Source organism: Mauremys mutica, chromosome 2 (assembly GCF_020497125.1).
Source record: "Mauremys mutica isolate MM-2020 ecotype Southern chromosome 2, ASM2049712v1, whole genome shotgun sequence".
NCBI lineage: Eukaryota > Metazoa > Chordata > Testudines > Geoemydidae > Mauremys > Mauremys mutica.
In genome coordinates, this window is record NC_059073.1 from 213,781,666 (window position 1) to 213,799,816 (window position 18,151).

Genomic DNA, 18,151 nt, shown 5'->3' on the forward strand with positions numbered 1-18,151 from the left:
TTAAGGGAAAAAGGCGCTCCTCCCCTCCTCTCCCACCCAAAGAAAGTTAGAGCACAGGCAGATAATGGAAACTGTGTAAACAGCCTTAAGTATCGAATCACAGACATGGTTCCATTGTGTCTTTGGTGTGTTGGGAGAACAGAACATCTCTCCAGTGGAGGGAACAAAGAGAGAGAGAGAGAGAGAGAGAGACTGAGTGTTGTGTACAAAAAGGTGCCTCAGTAGGGATTCTGAAGTTGGTAACACTCTGTTCCCAGTGTGAGTTGCCTTATCTATAAACTTCGGTGCTATTGGGGTATATGGTGTATGGGTCTGTTAAAAATAAATAAAGTAGAGCTGGGGAGCTTATTGCAGAGATCTGCCATATGCAGAGAAGAGGCTTTATTTATGGTGGCGTGGCTGGTTGTGGTTTCCTGCATTTGCGTCTCACATCTGTGGTTGTAATTAAACAGTTCCTGCTTTTCAGTTCCCCTATGCTCCGGCTGGAGTGCATGTTTGTGCTCGGCGGCATCAGACCCCTTTCTCCCACTTTATTTTTTGCTGACCCAAATGTTTTCTGAGTAGACAGACACAGTTTTGCAATTTTTACAGTGCACTTTTTGTAACCAAGTGATTAAATGCGAGAGGAGATGGAGCAATGTACAAGTTAAGTATTATTGGTATGTATGTCTTTAAAGTGTCTTGGGGCATAAGGATAGGCATTTCTGAGAAGAAACTGCCTTATCAGCTCAAGCAAACCTGCATCAAACTCTGTAACTTGGGCTGAGATGCCTGCCAGGTAAAAGAACCCTGAACTCACCCTGACTTGGGGTAGATTCAGGTTTCTAGAGGAACCTATCATGTAACCCTAGTTAAGAACTGATTTGAAATAGTAGCTGAGTATTCTGGGTCAGTTTCGTTGCTGCATCCAGCCTCCAATGAGCACAGCAGAGGCTGGGGGCCATGAGGGAGCCAGCTATCATAGAAATGTAGCGCTAGAAGGGACCGTAAGAAGTCACCAAATCCAGCCCCATGTGCTGAGGCAGGACCAAGTAAACCTAGACCATCCCTGACAGGTTCGTTCATCTGTTCTTAAAAACCTCCAGTGATGGGGATTCCACAACCTCCCTTGGAAACCTATTCCAGAGCTTAACTCCCTTTACAGTTAGAGAGTTTTTCCTAATATCTAACGTAAATCTCTCGCTACAAATTGTCCATTACTTCTTGCCCTACCTTCAGTGGCCATGGAGAACAACTGATCGCAGTCCTCTTTATAGCCACCCTTAACATATTTGAAGACTGTTACCTGGTTGTCCCCCCGCCGCCACCCGCCCGAGTCATCTTTTCTCAACAGTAAACATGCCTATTTTGTTAACCTTTCCTCATAGGCCAGGTTTTCTAAACCTTTTATCATTCTTGTTGTACTCCTTTGGACTCTCTCCAGTTTGTCCACATCCTTCCTAAATTGTGGCTCCCAGAATTGGACACAGAAGTCCAGGTGGGGTCTCACCAGTGCTGAATCGAGTGAGACACCTCCTGTGTCTTACATATGACACTCCTGTTTAATACATTCCAGAATATTAGCTTTTTTTTTTTTTTTTTTTTTTTTTTGCAACTGCATCACATGTTGACTCAGTGGATCACAAATTGAATCTATAACCCCCATATCCTTTTCAGCAGTACCACCATCTAGCCCAGGGGTTCTCACCACAAATTTTTTGGTGGCCTCAGAGTGCGGCCACTAACTCTTGCTGGTGGCCACTATGATAGTTTTTCCTAAAATACTTAATAAATTTAGGAAAAACAAATAAATATGCACGTCCAAATCATTGTAATTTATTTATGTAGGGTTCTTATTTGCAGACTCAATAATACAAATAATGTACAGTTGTCACTCTTCTTTACTGGACCTAAACAGAATAGAAACACAAATAAGGTGTTTTGTATGTTCTTATCTTTTTTGTTGTTTCTTTTGCCTTGCTAGCTAAGTCTGCTCCTGTGAAAAGTGATATTTGTATGTTTTCACAGCAGCAGACTTGTTAGCTAACTCTCAGGCAGTGATGTGTGATATTTACAAACATACACATACCACTTTTCACAGCAGACTTACTCAGCCCTGGCAAGCCCGGGGGCAAATTAAGCCCTGGATGGGGAGGTGGGTAGGGAGACAGCGGGGGCCAGGGGTGATGGGGCGGATGGGTGAGGGGATGGGGGCAGCAGCAGGGGCCAGGGGTGCTGAGTCCAGGGAAACGGATCCCGGCACTGTGCAGTCAAAACCCAGAGCCCAAAGCCCCATGGTCAGAGCCCCAGGCCTGAAGTCAGAAGCCTGAGCCTCACTGCCCCCGGGAAGGTGGGGAGCTCACACCAGCTATTTGTTCCTCTGGTGCTTGTGGCTCCAGAGGGAGGCAGGGCCCAACCCTTCCTTGCAGCCCAAGGGGAGGAGCTGCTGAATTGCCCCCACCCCCAGTCACCGCCCAGGAGGCTGTTGCTGCAAGAAAAGCCTCTGGTGGACACATTTGAGAAACGCTGATCTAGCCAGTTATTCCCCGTTTTGTAGTTGTCTATTTCATTTTTCCTTCCTAAGTGAAGTACTTTGTGCTTGTCTTTAATTTCATCTTGTTGATTTCAGACTGATTTCTCCAATTTGTCAAGTTCGTTTTGAATACTAATCCTGTCCTCCAAAGTGCTTGAAACTCCTCCCAGCTTAGCGTCATCTGCATATTTTATAACAATACACTCCATTCCATTATCCAGTCATTAAGAAAAATATGGAATAGAACTGACCCCCCCACCCACAGGACCCCCTAGATACACCCTCTCAGTTTGATAGCGAACCATTGATGACTACACTTTGAGTACAGTCTTTCAACAGGTTGTACACCCACCATATAGTAATTTCATCTTCTAGACCATTTCCCTATGAGAATGTCATGTGGGACTGCATCAAAAGCCTTATTAAAATCAAGATACATCATGTCTGCTGCTTCCCACCCATCTATTTGGCCCACAACCCTGCTAAGGAAGGGAATTAGGTTGGTTTGGCATGATTTGTTCTTGACAATTCCATGCTGGCTATTCCTCATAACCGTATTATCTTCCAGGTGCTTACAAATTGATTGTTTAATAATTTGTTCTAGTATCTTTCCAGATACTGAAGTTTGGCAAACTGATCTATAATTCCCAGGGTCCTCCTTGTTCCCCTTTTTAAATATAGTGTGTTTGCCCTTCTCCAGTCTTCTGGGATTTCATCCGTCCTCCATGAGTTCTCAAAAATAATTTATAAAGGTTCCAAGATTGCTTCAGCTTGTTCCTTAAGTACCCTAGAATGAATTTCATCAGGCCCTGGTGACTTGAATACATCTAACTTATCTAAATATTGTTTAAACTATTCTTTCCCTATTTTGGCTTGCATGCCTTCCCCTTTGTTGTTTAATATTAATTGTGTTCTAGTATCTGGTAACCATTAACCTTTTTAGTTAAGACTGAAGCAAAATAGAACACCTCAGCTTTCTTGGTGTCATCAGCTCTCCTTTCCCACTTAATAGAGAACCTGCACTTCCTTCCTGTTTCTCTTGCTCCTAGTGTATTTAAAGAACTGCTTCTTATTGCCTTTTATGTCCCGGGCTGGGTGTAACTCATTTTGATCCTTAGCCTTTCTGATTTTGTTTCAATATGCTTATGCTATTCTTTTGTACTCCTCTATAGTGATTTGTATGTGTTTCAAGTTTTTGTAGCATTTCTTTTTTATTTTCAGGTTATTAAAGAGCTCCTGATGGATCCATATCCTCTTACTATTCTTCCTGCCTTTCCTTTGTATCAGGGTAGTTTGCAGCTGTGCCTTAATACTGTCTCCTTGAGAAACTGCCAGCTCTCCAGAACTTCTTTTTACCTTAGATTTTCTTCATGTAGGACCTTACCTACCAGGTCTCTGAGTTTGTTGAAGTCTGCTTTTTTGAAGCCCGTTGTCTGCTGCTCTCATTCCTTCTTTTCCTTAAAAAGGAGCTTTCCTCCCTGATTCTCTGCCTGGCCTGAGGCACAGGTTAGAGCAGGGGTAGGCAACCTATGGCACGCGTGCTGATTTTCAGTGGTACTCACACTGCCTGGGTCCTGGCCACCGGAGCTCCACATTTTAATTTAATTTAAATGAAGTTTCTTAAACATTTTAAAAACCTAATTTACTTTACATACAACAATAGTTTAGTTATATATTATAGACTTACTAAAGAGACCTTCTAAAAGTGTTAAAATGTATTACTGGCACGTACAACCTTAAATCAGAGTGAATAAATGAAGACTCGGCACAGCACTTCTGAAAGGTTCCTGACCCCTGGGTTAGAGCATCATAAAAGTGGGTAGCATGTGTAGGGGGACCAGATGTCCCAATTTTATAGGGATAGTCCTATATGGGCTCCTATTACCCCCCACCCACTGTCCTGATTTTTCACACTTGCTATCTGGTCACCCTAAGCATGTGGCATCTGGTGATGGTCCCCAAGGTATCATTTGTCAGCAGGGGATTGCTGGCGCTCATTGTGCTTCCCTGCCTCTGAAACATCCCCTGCGCAAGGGGCTGCAGGGAGTGCGGTGTAGGACCGGGGGGAATTCCGGCTAGAGGTTTGCAGCCAGTCTGTGCTCCCTTTGTGCTGCCTGAGTGGCATGAAGGGAGCAGAATGAGGCAGACAATCTGAGTTTTACTGAGGGAAACAAAAAGGAAATATGGAACTGCAGCTTTACTCCATGGCTCCCAGGCTCAGCAAGGAGCATCCGTTGCTCTTGGCTCTTTAATTCTTAGAATGCTGGCGTTTTCCAGACTGCCAGCCACATGGATAATTAGGAGGTTATAGCCTCTATGAACTTAAATCTTTTGCTTTAAAAAAAAAAAATCTGCCAACTGTAATTACAGCATAAGGTTGGTTTTTATAACTATAGAGCTATGTTAAGATGGATTGACTTCTAATTATACACATTGAGATGAAAACTTTTGTGGTGCACAATAACTTTTTACCTTTGAACAGGGACTTGTAATTCTGGTTTCCTTTTAAACCAGCATAACCACTGATGCTAATGAATGAGAAACCAATTTTAAAAGCCTTTGGACAAAATTAAACTCTCAGGGTTCAATCCAGCTTCTACGGAGGTCTAGGGCAAATCTCCAGTTGGCCTCTGTGGGAGCAGTAGGAGATTCAGAGTTTTATAAAGATATAAACTTTAAAGTGCAAGATCCATAATGTGAGATTATAGTGGCCAAAGAGCATTAGCATCCTGGAAGTTCAGCCTGACTGTATGATTACTACCAATTGCAGAACAAAGAGTGCTTGTTGGAGCATAAAGATACTACTGACACAGTTATAAGTAGTACTGACGCAGTGCTTAAATACCATGGTGACAGTCATCTGATAGGCCCATAGCTAAATGGATTAGATATCCTAGATAGGACAGATGAATACATAGAGATATGAGGATCAAAGCTCTTATGGGTAGGACTGAGAAATCCTGTAATAACTGCCAGAGATGGGATGGTAGAGGGGTGGAAATAGTTTAATTGTCTACTACCTTTTTGTCAATAAGCGAGTGAAGTGATGGTAAAATATTGCCAGGAGCCAGCAATTCAAGCCAAAGCTCATTATAGTATTTAGTTTTCAGAGTGACAACCCATGAGTTAAACATTCTAATGGGCAAGCAAGGGCATCATTTCAGCAATCATACCAATGGAATCTCAACAGTATTTGAGACATGGATTTTTAAAAGAAAAAAGTTGGAATGAAAAATTACATCCAGCTTTCTGACCTCTTGAACTGATGTCAGTTTTAAGTTGTAGTACAGTGGTTCTCAATTGGGGGTACATTAACTCATCTAGATATTTGCCTAGTTTTACAACAGGCTACATGAAAAGCACTAGAGAAGTGCGTACAAACTCAGTCATTGTCTGTATGACATTTTGTTTATACTGCTCTATATACTATATCAGTATTTCTTAACCTGGGGAGGGGAGGTTGTGATTTATTTTATAATTATGTGGTAAAAAGGAGAAAGTAAGCAATTTTTCAGTAATAATGTGCTGTGACACTTTTGTATTTTGTCTGATTTTTATAAGCAAGTAGTTTTTAAGTGAGGTGAAACTTGGGGTACACAAGACAAATCTGCCGCCGGAAAGGGGTACAGTAGTCTGGAGAAGCTGAGAACCATTGATAATAGTATGCAGCAGAACCTCAGAGTTACGAACAGCTCAGGAATGGAGGTTGTTCGTAACTCTGAATACAAGGTTATGGTTGTACTTTCAAAAATTTACAACTGAACATTAACTTAATACAGTTTTGAAACTTTACTATGCAGAAGAAAAATGCTGCTTTTAACCATCTTAATTTAAATGAAACAAGCACAGAAACAGTTTCCTTACTTTGACAAATCTTTTTTTTAACCTTTCCCTTTATATTTTTAGTAGTTTACATTTAACACAGTATTGTGCTGTATTTGCTGCTTTTTCTTTTCTTTTTTTCTTTTTTTTGGGGGGGGCGGAGGGGGGATGTGTGTCTGCTGCTGCCTGATTGTGAACTTCTGATTCCAAACGAGGTGTGTGGTTGAGTGCTCAGTTCGTAACTCTGCTGTTTGTAACTCTGAGATTCTACTGTATAAGGCCCCGATCCTACCACTTGCTGCCATGACTTCAATGGGGCTTGTGCTCCACAAGACCCTTGTGCTGAGGTGCACGAGGAGGACCCAAGAGTATAACTTTTTGAAAAGCTTTGCTTTATTTGAGGTTTGCATGCTATTCTTGCTACTTATGGACCACAGTACGTTGACCCAGTAAAATAAAATTAAAGCCTTCTAAGTAAGGCTGTCGATTAATCGCAGTTAATTTTTTTGAGTTAATCATGTGAGTTAATTGCGGTTAAAAAAATTAATCTCAGTTAATCGCACATTAAACAATAGAATACAAATTGAAATGTATTCAGAGTTTTGGATGTTTTTCTACATTTTTCAAATATATTGATTTCAATTACAACACAGAATACAAAGTGTACAGTGCTCACTTTATTTTTTATTACAAATATTTGCACTGAAAAAATAAAATAAATAGTATTTTCAGTTCACCTAATACAAGTACTGTAGTGAAATCTCTTTTATGGTGAAGATGTAACTTACAAATGTAGATTTTTATTTTGTTACGTAACTGCACTCAAAAACAAAACAGTGTAAAACTTTAGAGCTTACAAGTCCACTCAGTCCTACTTCTTGTTCAGCCAATCGCTAAAACAAACAAGGATGTTTACGTTTACGGGAGATATTGCTGCCTGATGCATATTTACAGTGTCACCTGAAAGTGAGAACAGGCGTTTGCATGGCACTTTTGTAGCTGGTGTTGCAAGGTATTTACGTGCCACATATGCTGAACATTCGTATGCCCCTTCATGCTTCGGTCACCATTCCAGAGGACATGCTTCCATGCTGATGTTGCTCATTTGAAAAAAATGCATTAATTATATTTGTGACTGAACTCCTTGGGGGAGAATTGTAGTCTCCTGCTCTGTTTTACCCTCATTCTGCCATATATTTCATGTTATAGTTTTCTCGGATGATGATCCAGCACATGTTCATTTTAAGAACACTTTCACAGTAGATTTGACAAAATGCAAAGAAGGTGCCAATGTGAGATTTCTAAAGATAGCTACAGCGCTGGACCAAAGGTTTAAGAATCTGAAGTGCCGTCCAAAATCTGAGAGGGATGGGTTGTGGAGAAGTCTTAAAAGACCAACACTCCGATGCGGAAACTACAGAACCCGAACCACCAAAAAAGAAAATCAACCTTCTGCTAGTGGCATCTGATTCAGATAATAAAAATGAACATGCGTCTGTCCACTCTGCTTTGAATCGTTATCGAGCAGAACCCATCATCAGCATGGATGCATGTCCTCTGGAATGGTGGTTGAAGCATAAAGGGACATATGAATCTTTAGCGCATCTGACACGTAAATATCTTGCGACGCTGGCTACAACAGTGCCATGTGAACGCCTGTTCTCACTTTCAGGTGACATTGTAAACAAGAAGTGGGCAGCATTATCTCCTGCAAATGTAAACAGACTTGTTTGTCTGAGCGATTGGCTGAAGCAGGATTGAGTGGAATTGTAGGCTCTAAAGTTTTACGTTGTTTTATTTTTGAATGCAGTTATTTTTTGTACATAATTCTACATTTGTAAGTTTATCTTTTATGATAAAGAGATTGCACTACAGTACTTGTATGATGTGAACTGAAAAATACTATTTCTTTTGTTTTTTACAGTGCAAATATTTATAATTCAAAATAAATATAAAGTGAGCACTGTACACTTTATATTCTGTGTTTGTAATTGAAATTAATATATTTGAAAATGTAGAAAATATCCATAAATATTTAAATTAGTGGTATTCTATAGTTTAACAGCACTGTCAATTGCTTGACGGTCCTACTTCTAAGAAGTAAGAGTCAAATTTTTAAATGTGGGCATATGAGTTCTGTCTGTTAGACCTGTTGTGTGCTTCTAGTATATCTATGGTTTCTATTCGTGCCTGGAAAAAATGCACATGCATCTATTGCACAAAGTCTTACACTTGTATACACAGAACAAGCAGCAGGGAGGATGGGTAGCCTTGTAGTTTAAGGCACCGGCCTGGGACCAGGGAGATTTCAATTCTTATCTCCACCATAGATTTCCTGTGAGATGCTGGGGAAGTCAGTCTGTGTATATGTTAAATGGGGATACTTCCCTACCTCACAAGGATGTTGTGAGGATACATCCTTTCATGTTTGTAAGGTGCTTAGTTCCTTCGATGACGAGAGTGGTAGAAGTCAGTAAATAGTCTGCCTTGTTCGCATATGCAGTTCCCTGATTTGTGTGTACACGTGGGGGTTCTGTGCTTGCAATTCCTGCACGGACGTTTTTATGTGTGCAATTTATGTAGTCACTTTTGAAAAACTTCACATTCAAATTCTGCCAGATGTTTAGAGAAAAAGAAGGTTGGTGTGAGGCGAGAGAGGAGCTAAAAATAAAATAATCACCCTGTCCCTTCCCCAAAAGCAAAAAAAAAAACCCCATTGATTTTTATTTTCCTGTAAAGCGTTCATGGGAGTAGCACCTCTTGTGCATCTATCCACGTCAAATTTTGACAACCAAATTATAAATACCTTCCAAAGGGGCTTATCATGCTGCTAAATGAGCTTATAAAGAAAACATTGACACAGAACATTAACTGTGACCACCCCACTGGGGATTGCTGTAATAAATCTTGACTGCAAGTGTCAGGGGGTTAAAAATACACACAGCGGACGATGCCTGTAAAATGCGTTTTGTCATTGTCAAAGAATGACTGTGGCAGCAATTCAACCTGTGTCCCTCTGTTGCAATGGGTATCGCTAGCACACGGGTCAGGGCCTTCATCCAAAACCAGGCACAGCTTTACTGCCTTTTCCCCTCCTCCTCCCTAAGCTGTCTTTATAGAGATACATCCGATATAGCAGGACGGTCATTTGGACATCTGCACGTTTTGCTATGCTACTGTGTGCTAGCTTGTAACTTATTTTTTTAAATTGAATGTTTCAACTCTTGTTTTTTAATTAGCCGTGTAAGTCCAAACCCTGACACCTGTACTCTGGCAAAACTGCTGTTGAAATCAGTGGGCAATTTTTCTGAGTAAGGACTGCTTGTTTTGGCCTCTTGTTAAATTGCTCATGAAGCTACTTGGCAATCACATTCTAAATAATCAACAGTAGCTGAAGTATTGTCTCATTACAGCTCTGTTCTGTTCCTCATCTCCCCACTGACCAAACCCACCATCAAAATCAGTGCCTGTGTAGGACATATCTCCACACAAACTGGCACCCAAATGACTGAATTGGTTGTAATCTACACCTTGTCTTATTTCGATATAAGTCAGAGTATAGGCATTCTTACTGTGGAATCAGTGTTCTATTTTGATTTTGCTTAACTCAGTAAAATATCGACTTAAGCACAATAGAAACTGGGCATTTTTGTCCTGAAATAAGGGTGTCCACACACAGACTTGCACCAGCATAGCACATGGTGTAGATTAAAGCCCATTTAATTATTTGGGTACCAGCCTGTGTGTAGACACAACAGTTGATTATGCCATCCTTCTCTCTGGGGTCTTACTGGGCTGGTGAAAGATTGCAAGCCTGTGCTGCCGTTCTGTATTTTGTTTTCCGGGACAGGTTTGCTTAGAAAGATTCATGATTTACTGAGAGTGTTTTAAAAATGATGGACCAGAGAACTGCTCTTAGAACCCGTATTGCTTGTGATGGAGGTGGAGTGCTGGAGTGGCTTGGAAGGAGGCATGTCTGCCTACGCAAAATGCTGCCAAGGAGCTGGAGAGAGCACACTGAGCAGCAACTCTTGCTGCATCTGTACAACTGATGATGTGTGTGTTCCCACCAGTGCTGCCCTCTCAGAACTGAGTGGGTCCTGGTGGAGGACCAAGACCAAATCCCCTCTTAAACAGCTCCCCCTCGTGTAGCTCCAGTGGCAATGCTGGCACCTCCATCTGCAGCATTATGACCACATCTTGCAACCATAGGCTAAGGAGCAAGGGAGCTCCCTGCACCACCATCTGTTTCACCCCCAGTGCACCTCTGCAAGGCAGCAGTGGGTTTGTCTGTGACTGCTGTATGCAGGGAGAACGTTAACACTAGGAGAAGGTTTGGGTTTTTAGTGGGTTGGTCCTCCAGTCAACAAAGACTGCTTTTTAAGGAATCATAGCAGTGGATTGACGTGTCATTGTTTCATAATGTCCCATGCTACATATATTGCAACTTTCACTGGCCTTGAAGTCTGCTATAGTGCATGTGTTTGTATGCTCCATGCTAGTTGATTTGGAGAGTCAAATTGAGCTGCATCATTAAATTTTGCTTGTACCCAGAGTTCAAAGTCATGTTTGCTCACATAAATGTGTGTTGCGTGCAAGCATGCACTCTCCCCCCCCCCCCCCCAAAACAAACAAACAAACACACACTGTCGTTTGACAGGCTACTACCCAGTGGAATTTTGCAACACAATGTCTGTTTTCCTGTAGAGGGTGTCTGAAACTATTTGGCCTTGCTGAACAGTCTTTTGGGCCCAGGCTAAGAGCTAAACTGGAACATAATTTCCTAACGTAGCTATCAAGCTGTGCTTTCCCATCCCACCTGGCAAAAAAAACTCTATCGTAACTCAGTTGTTCTTAAGTGTGACAGAAAACCCTATTATATGGTGGTTCTTGTATCATAGCTAGTCACTTAAAATGCGCTTGTTACTTGTCTATGCGCCTGATAACATTGGCTGCTGCATGTGCAAACAGTGGCTGACTTTTCAAGAAATGCGGCTGCAATATTCTTTGCCCTTCTTTGCCCTCCTCCAGATGGAGCACTAAAGACAAAGGGTGAAATCCTGGCCCGATTGAAGTCATTGGCAAAATTTCCATGGACCTCAATAGGGCCATGGACCTTGAACTCTTTACAAGCATTTGATTTCCTAACTTAGTACATACATGGTGTTTTCTGGCCTGTCTGAAAGCGCCCTCTGGTGTACACACCATAAAACAGATTACACTTTATGTTGGAACAGCACTGGTGGGAAATTTTAAAGAAGTAAAATCTAGTATAGGTAAACCCCTATGCACACACCCTTATTTACCTAACCACTCACCAGTGGTGGCTTCCAGAGTGAATCAGCAAACTATCCCTGATGCTCCGAGCAGGATCCTAGAACTCCCCGTCTCACTTAGTTTCAGAGATGGGTGTAGGAGATGGTATTTTGTGGCATTAAACAGTATGTTGTGCTGAGGTCGTTTCTTAGGTAAGTTTTATTCGATAAAAGGGAGTTGAGACTTTGATAACCATCCAGCCACATGGAATGTGAAGCTCTCATTGTTGAAACCACCCTTGTTGCAACACAGGGATTAGAGTCCAAAGATCACAGGACTGTCATTAAAAAGAAAACATGGTTAGTGATATTCTGGGCCTGGAATGGTTTCTAGCATTCAGCTCAGTTGGATGATAATAGTAATCATAATAATAATAATTATTATTATCATGACCATAGCACCTAGGAGCTCTAGTCAAGAACTAATGCCCCATTTTTGCCAGGTGCTGTACAGAGAACAAAAAGACAGCAGACATTGCCCCAAATGCATCTCTTTTACCAGCTTTTGGTAGTATTTTTTTCATTCATTTACTAACTTTTTTTTTTCTCTCTCTCCTCTTGTTTCTCCCTAGGTCGAAAACTGAGAGGAAAAGCCTTTTATTTTGTTAACGGAAAGGTGTTCTGTGAAGAAGACTTTCTGGTGAGTGCATTGCTGCCCTGTGCCTCTCCCGTTGCAGCTTGCATGCTGTGACTCAGAGAAACTGTAACGCAAGCAACTCACAGAATCCAGCGAGTGACATTTCAGCAAAAGAACGGCAACAAGCAGCATTCACCGGGAAGGGTTTGGGTTGTGTGTTCAGATATGGTGGGGAAGAGAGCATGAAAAATGGAGAGAGAGGAAACGAGCGAGGGAACAGATTTTTCTCTTCCTATCAACTTTCTCTGACTGGGCATTTCTGAGAGAGATGATCCACCCTGATGTACTGTGGACAGAGTAGGGCGAGCAGTGCTTTAAAATATTTATTAAATACGTATCTGATTTAGGTGCTCTGCAGAACACCACCCTGAAACAACATTAAGACTTCTGCGGCTCTTTCACACGGCTGTGGAAGTGGCACACTTAGGGCCCGCTACAAAGTCTATTGACCAGACCCTTACTTTGGGTCCTGGGCTGAACTAAGTGAACAGCATTGCTCTAGAAGCAGCCCCTCTGGTTGTGTATGGAGTGGTTGGTGGTCCCTATGTAGGTGCATCTGGGTGGCACAGAAATGCAGCAGTAGCCTTAGAATACAGAAATGACCTTGGACTCCAGGCAGAGACAGCCAGTTCTTGGAAACACAAGAAAAATCAGCACGTAAAGAAAAAAAAGAGTATGAAAAATAAATTAATGAAACATTAGTTTACGGGTGTTTAACTAAGACTTTTGGGAGGGTGATTTGTTTCATTTTGTATTTTTTGTTTGTGTTGTTTTGAGAGTTAGTTTGTTGGTTATTGGTTGTTAGTTAAATGTTAGTTAGCAAGTGAGTTCATTCTGCTTTCCCCCTCTTCTCCAAAGTGCCCTCTTATGGATCAACCCCAGCGATTGCTGTTGGGGAGAAGAGGAGTCAGCCTTCCATTTCTCTCTCATGTAATTTAAAAACAATAGATGTTAATAATCCAGGCATTGCAAAACGTACAGTCTAATTAAATATATTAAAAATACTTGGTGGGCTTGATGCTCATTTACACTAAAACCCTTTTTCTGCTAGTCACGCTGTGTAAGGCAGCCTTAAATTGGATGTCCATTACATTTGGCGGCAGTGGTGTAAAAGTGGCATTAGTGTAATTGAGAATCAGGTCCCATATGTTTAGTTCTTGGCAAAAATAATCCTCTGGGCCAAATTCTATTCTGAATTATGCCAGCATTAAGCTGGGACAGTCCACTGACTTCAGTGGTATTCACAACACATTTATACCAGCATAACTGAAGGTAGAATTTGGCCTTCCAAGTTTACATTTATTAACCTAGTGAGATTGTGGGCCAGATTTTCAAGTTAGGCCAGGTTCTATCTGTGTACATCTAATTTACACATACAAATCCGAGATGTACATGCATAATAAACACCCGATATTTGCGCACACATGATGGTCAAATAAGCACATATGCATTGCCAGTAGATCCCTGATTTGATGTGCACATCTGGTATTTGCCCACATATGTTAAATTCAATATAAACTTAAATTAGCACCCTAGTGTTATGGGAACTTGCAGACTCTCTTAACTTTGAAAATCTGACCCTATAACTTTGAGATATTCTAATGAGGGCCTATCCAATATTTGTTCAGACTAAAGAAAAGGAAGTTTTGCTTCATTAAGGAATGCTGAGCAGAGTAAGGCAGATCACTCAAAGTGTGTCTGTTAACCAGCCTTGTAAAATATTAAGCTAATTTTTTTTCCTTGCAGTATTCAGGTTTCCAGCAGTCAGCTGACAGGTGTTTCATTTGTGGTCACTTGATAATGGACATGGTAAGTGATGCTTGCCTCAGAAAGAAAACAGCATTTTGAATGATGTCTCCAGGGCAAAAGAAATTCATATATAGGAACACCTCATTTGATCTGTTAGTCTAGCTGGTGTGATGACTTATGACAGCGAAAGAACCCTAATCCTTTGGCTTGTCATTGCCAGGAAGCAAAACTAGCATCCGTTCATGTTTGTTGCACAGACATGTTTTCAGTGTCCGGTCAAAACAAACTTTGCTTTGAAGAACAGGGCATTTAAAAACACACTGACTTTGACTTTTTATGAATTCCCGTGGCAGTTTATTGATGTTCCTGTCCACACCCATTGCATGAGAGCCTGGCTCCCTGCAGCCCATTGAGCGGGGGTTCAGGTAGGGCATTGGCGTGCTGAGGGCTGGACTATAGTATCTGTTACTATGCTGGTCCTCTCTTTGCTACATTTGTGTCAGCCTGTTGCAGAAGAGCGGAAAGAGGTTTTTTCTTTTGTTGGCTCTGTATTTCCTGTCCTTTAATTAGGCAGTGTCCCCATATCCTTAAGGTTGCAGACAGAGTTTAAAGGAAAAATCAGTCATTTTTCCCCTTTGACTTTTGTAACTTTGAATCTCTAAATCAAGCCCCTGCCAACTCTTCTTTCCAGCTAAATAATTCTAGTCTTTGGAATTTCTTGCTATATGTAGATCCCAGCTCTCTTCTACAGACCATTTCTATCTCTGCTAAATCATTCTTATAATTAAATTATTAAAACAGGACATAGTATTTCTGATGACACTGCACCGTTGTCTGATGTAATGTATATTATTTTCATAAGCACATAAGATTGGCTATACTGAGTCTGACCAATGGTCCATCCAGCTCAGTATCCTGTCTTCTGACAATGGTCAGTGCCAGATTCTTCAGAGAGAGTGAACAGAACACGGCAATTTATCCAGTGATCCATCCTATGTCATCCAGTTCCAGTGTCTGGCAGTCAAATATTTAGGGACACCCAGGGCATAGGTTTGCGTCCCTGACCACTTGGCTAATCGCTGTTGATGGACCTATCCTCCATGAACTTATCTAAGTTTTTTTAACTCAGTTATACTTTTGGTTTTCACAACATCCCCTGGCAATGAGTTCCACAGGGTGACTGTGTTGTGTGAAGAAGTACTTCCTTTTGTTTGTTTTAAACCTGCTGCCTATTAATTTCATTGGGTGACGTCTGGTTCTTGGGTTATGTGAAGGGGTAAATAACATTCCCTATTCACTTTCTCCATACCAGTTGTAATTTTATAGACCTCTATTTTATCCCCTCTTAGTCATCTCTTTTCTAAGATGAACTGCCCCAGTCTCTTTAATCTCTCTTCATATGGAAGTGGTTCCATACCCCTAATCATTTTTGTTGCCCTTCTCTGTACTTTTTCCAATTCCAAAATAGGCTTTTTGAGATGGGGCGACCAGAACTGTACTCGCTATTCCAGGTGTGGACACACCATGGATTTATATAGTGGCATTATATTTTCTATCCCTTTCATAATAGTGCCTAACATTTTATTAGCTATTTTGGCTACATTGAGCAGATGTTTTCAGAGAACTATCCACAATGACTCCAAGATCTCTCTTGAGTAGTAACAGAGAATTTAGACCCCATCATTTTGTATGTATAATTGCGATTATGTTTTCTAGTGTGCATTACTTTGCATTTATCAACACTGAATTTCATCTGCCATTTTGTTGCCCCGTTACCCAGTTTTGTGAGGTCCCTTTGTAACTCTTCATAGCCTGCTTTAGACCAGGGGCAGCTCTAGGTATTTTGCTGCCCCAAGCATGGCAGGCAGGCTGCCTTCAGTGGCTTGCCTGCGGGAGGTCCCCGGTTCTGCGGATTTGGCGGCTTGCCTGCAGGCGGTCCGCCGAAGCCGCGGGACCAGCGGACCCTCTGCAGGCATGCCACTAAAGGCAACCTGCCTGCCGCCCTCGCGGCGACCGGCAGAGCGCCCCCCGTGGCTTGCCACCCCAGGCCACGCACTCGGCATGCTGGTGCCTGGAGCCACCCCTGCTTTAGACTTAACTATCTTGAGTAATTTTATATCATCTGCAATCTTTGCCACCTTTGGGGTTTACCCCTATCTCCATGAATATGTTGAACTGAACTGGTCCCAGTACAGATTCTTTGGAGGGGGGACTCTATTTACTTTTCTCCACTAAAAAACTTAGCCATTTATTCCTACCCTTTGTTTCCTTTCTTTAACCAGTTACTGATCCATGAAAGGACCTTCCCCTTACCACATAACTGCTTAGTTGGCTTAAGAGCCTTTGGTGAGGGATCTTGTCAAAAGCGTTCTAAAATTCCAAGTACACTATTTCCCTTGTCCACAAGTTTGACACCCTTAAAGAATTCTAATAGATTGGTGAGGATTTCCCTTTACAAAAGCCATGTTAACCCTTCCCCAACGTAGAGTTCATCTCTATGTTTGACAGTTCTGTTTTTTATTATAGTTTCAACCAAATTGCCTGGTACGGAAGTTAGGCTCACCAGCCTGTAATTGCCAGGATTGCCTCTGGAGCCCGTTTTTAAAAATTGGCATTACATTAGCTATTCTCCAGTCATCTGGTACAAAGGCTGATTTAAGCAATAGGATACATACCACAGTTGTAGTTCTGCAGTTTCACATTTGAGTTCCTTCAGAACTCTTGGGTGAATATCACCTGGTGACTTATTGCTGTTTAATTTATTAATTTGTTCAAAATCTCTTCTATTTATGCATCAGTGTGGGGCAGTACTTCAGATTTTGTCTGCTAAAAAAGATAACTCTGATGTGGATATCTTCCTCACATCCTTTGCAGTGAAGACCGATGTGAAGAATTCATTTAGCTTCTCCACAATGGCCTTGTCTTCCTTAAGTGCTCCTTTAGTATCTCAATCGTCCAGTGGCCCCACTGATTGTTTGGAAGGCTTCCTGTTTCTGATGTACTTTAAAAAAAAAAAAATTCTGTTTAGTTTTTGTGTTTTTTGGTAGTTGCTCTTCAAATTCTTTTTTGGCCTACCTAATTGTACTTGATTTGCCAGAGTTTATGTTCCTTTCTATTTTCCTCAGCAGGATATGATTTCCAATTTTTTAAAGTATTTTTTTCCCCTGTAAACACCTCTTTTACTCTGTTTATCCATGATGGCATTTTTTGACCCTCTTATTGGTTGTATTTTTTTTTAATTTGGGTTATACATTTAATTTGAGCCTTTCTTATGGTATTCTTTAAAAGTTTCCATGCCACATGCAGGCATTTCACTCTTGTGACTATTTCTTTTAATTTCTGTTTAACTAGCTTCTTCATTTTTCTGTAGTTCCCCTTTTTGAAGTTAAATACTACTGTGGGGGGTTTCTTTGGTATTTCCCCCTACAAAGATATTAAATTGAATTACATTATGGTCGCTGTTACTCAACGGTTCAGCTATATTCACCTCTTGGATCAGATCCTGTGTACCACTTAAGACAAAATCTGGAATTGCCTCTCCCCTTGTGGGTTCCAGGTTTAGCTGCTCCAAGAAACAGTCATTAATGGTGTTTAGAAATTTTATTTCTGCAGCTCATCCTGAGGTGATGTGTACCTTGTGACTATGAGGATAGTTGAAATTCCCCATTATGATTGGGTTTTCTGTTTTTGTAGCCTCTCTAATGTCCCTTAGCATTTCACAGTCACCATCACCATTCTGCCCAGGTGGTCAGTAGTATGCTCCTACTGCTATACTCTCATCTTTTAATGCCTGTCCCTGAGCTCTTTTCTATCTCTGGTTTATTGCAGATCCTGCAGGCTCTAGGGAAATCATACCATCCAGGCTGCTTCCGTTGTGTGATCTGTAATGAATGTCTGGATGGAGTGCCATTCACTGTAGACACTGAGAACAAAATCTACTGTGTCAGAGATTACCACAAGTAAGAACAAAGTAAACAGCTAAGTAAACCTAGTCGAAACCCCACTAATTCAACCTTCAAAATAGTGTGGGTGTATGGACTAGTGGAATGAACATGGGACTGGGTGCTAGGAACTCCTGACCTCTTCCTTTCCTTCTGCCACTGACTTCCTCTGTGG

The 18,151-nt window shown here is 41.4% G+C and overlaps 1 protein-coding gene across 2 annotated transcripts in view; it reads left to right on the forward strand.

Annotated features, from left to right (window-relative positions):
• Positions 1-18,151, forward strand: part of LIMD1 (LIM domain containing 1) — a 56,116-nt gene that overhangs the window by 26,672 nt on the left and 11,293 nt on the right. For both annotated transcript variants that reach the window (XM_045002997.1, XM_045002998.1), the window contains exons 4-6: positions 12,222-12,289; positions 14,033-14,095; positions 17,864-17,994. In XM_045002997.1, coding sequence (XP_044858932.1) covers positions 12,222-12,289; positions 14,033-14,095; positions 17,864-17,994 — 262 coding nt within the window. The remainder of the gene's footprint in view (positions 1-12,221; positions 12,290-14,032; positions 14,096-17,863; positions 17,995-18,151) is intronic.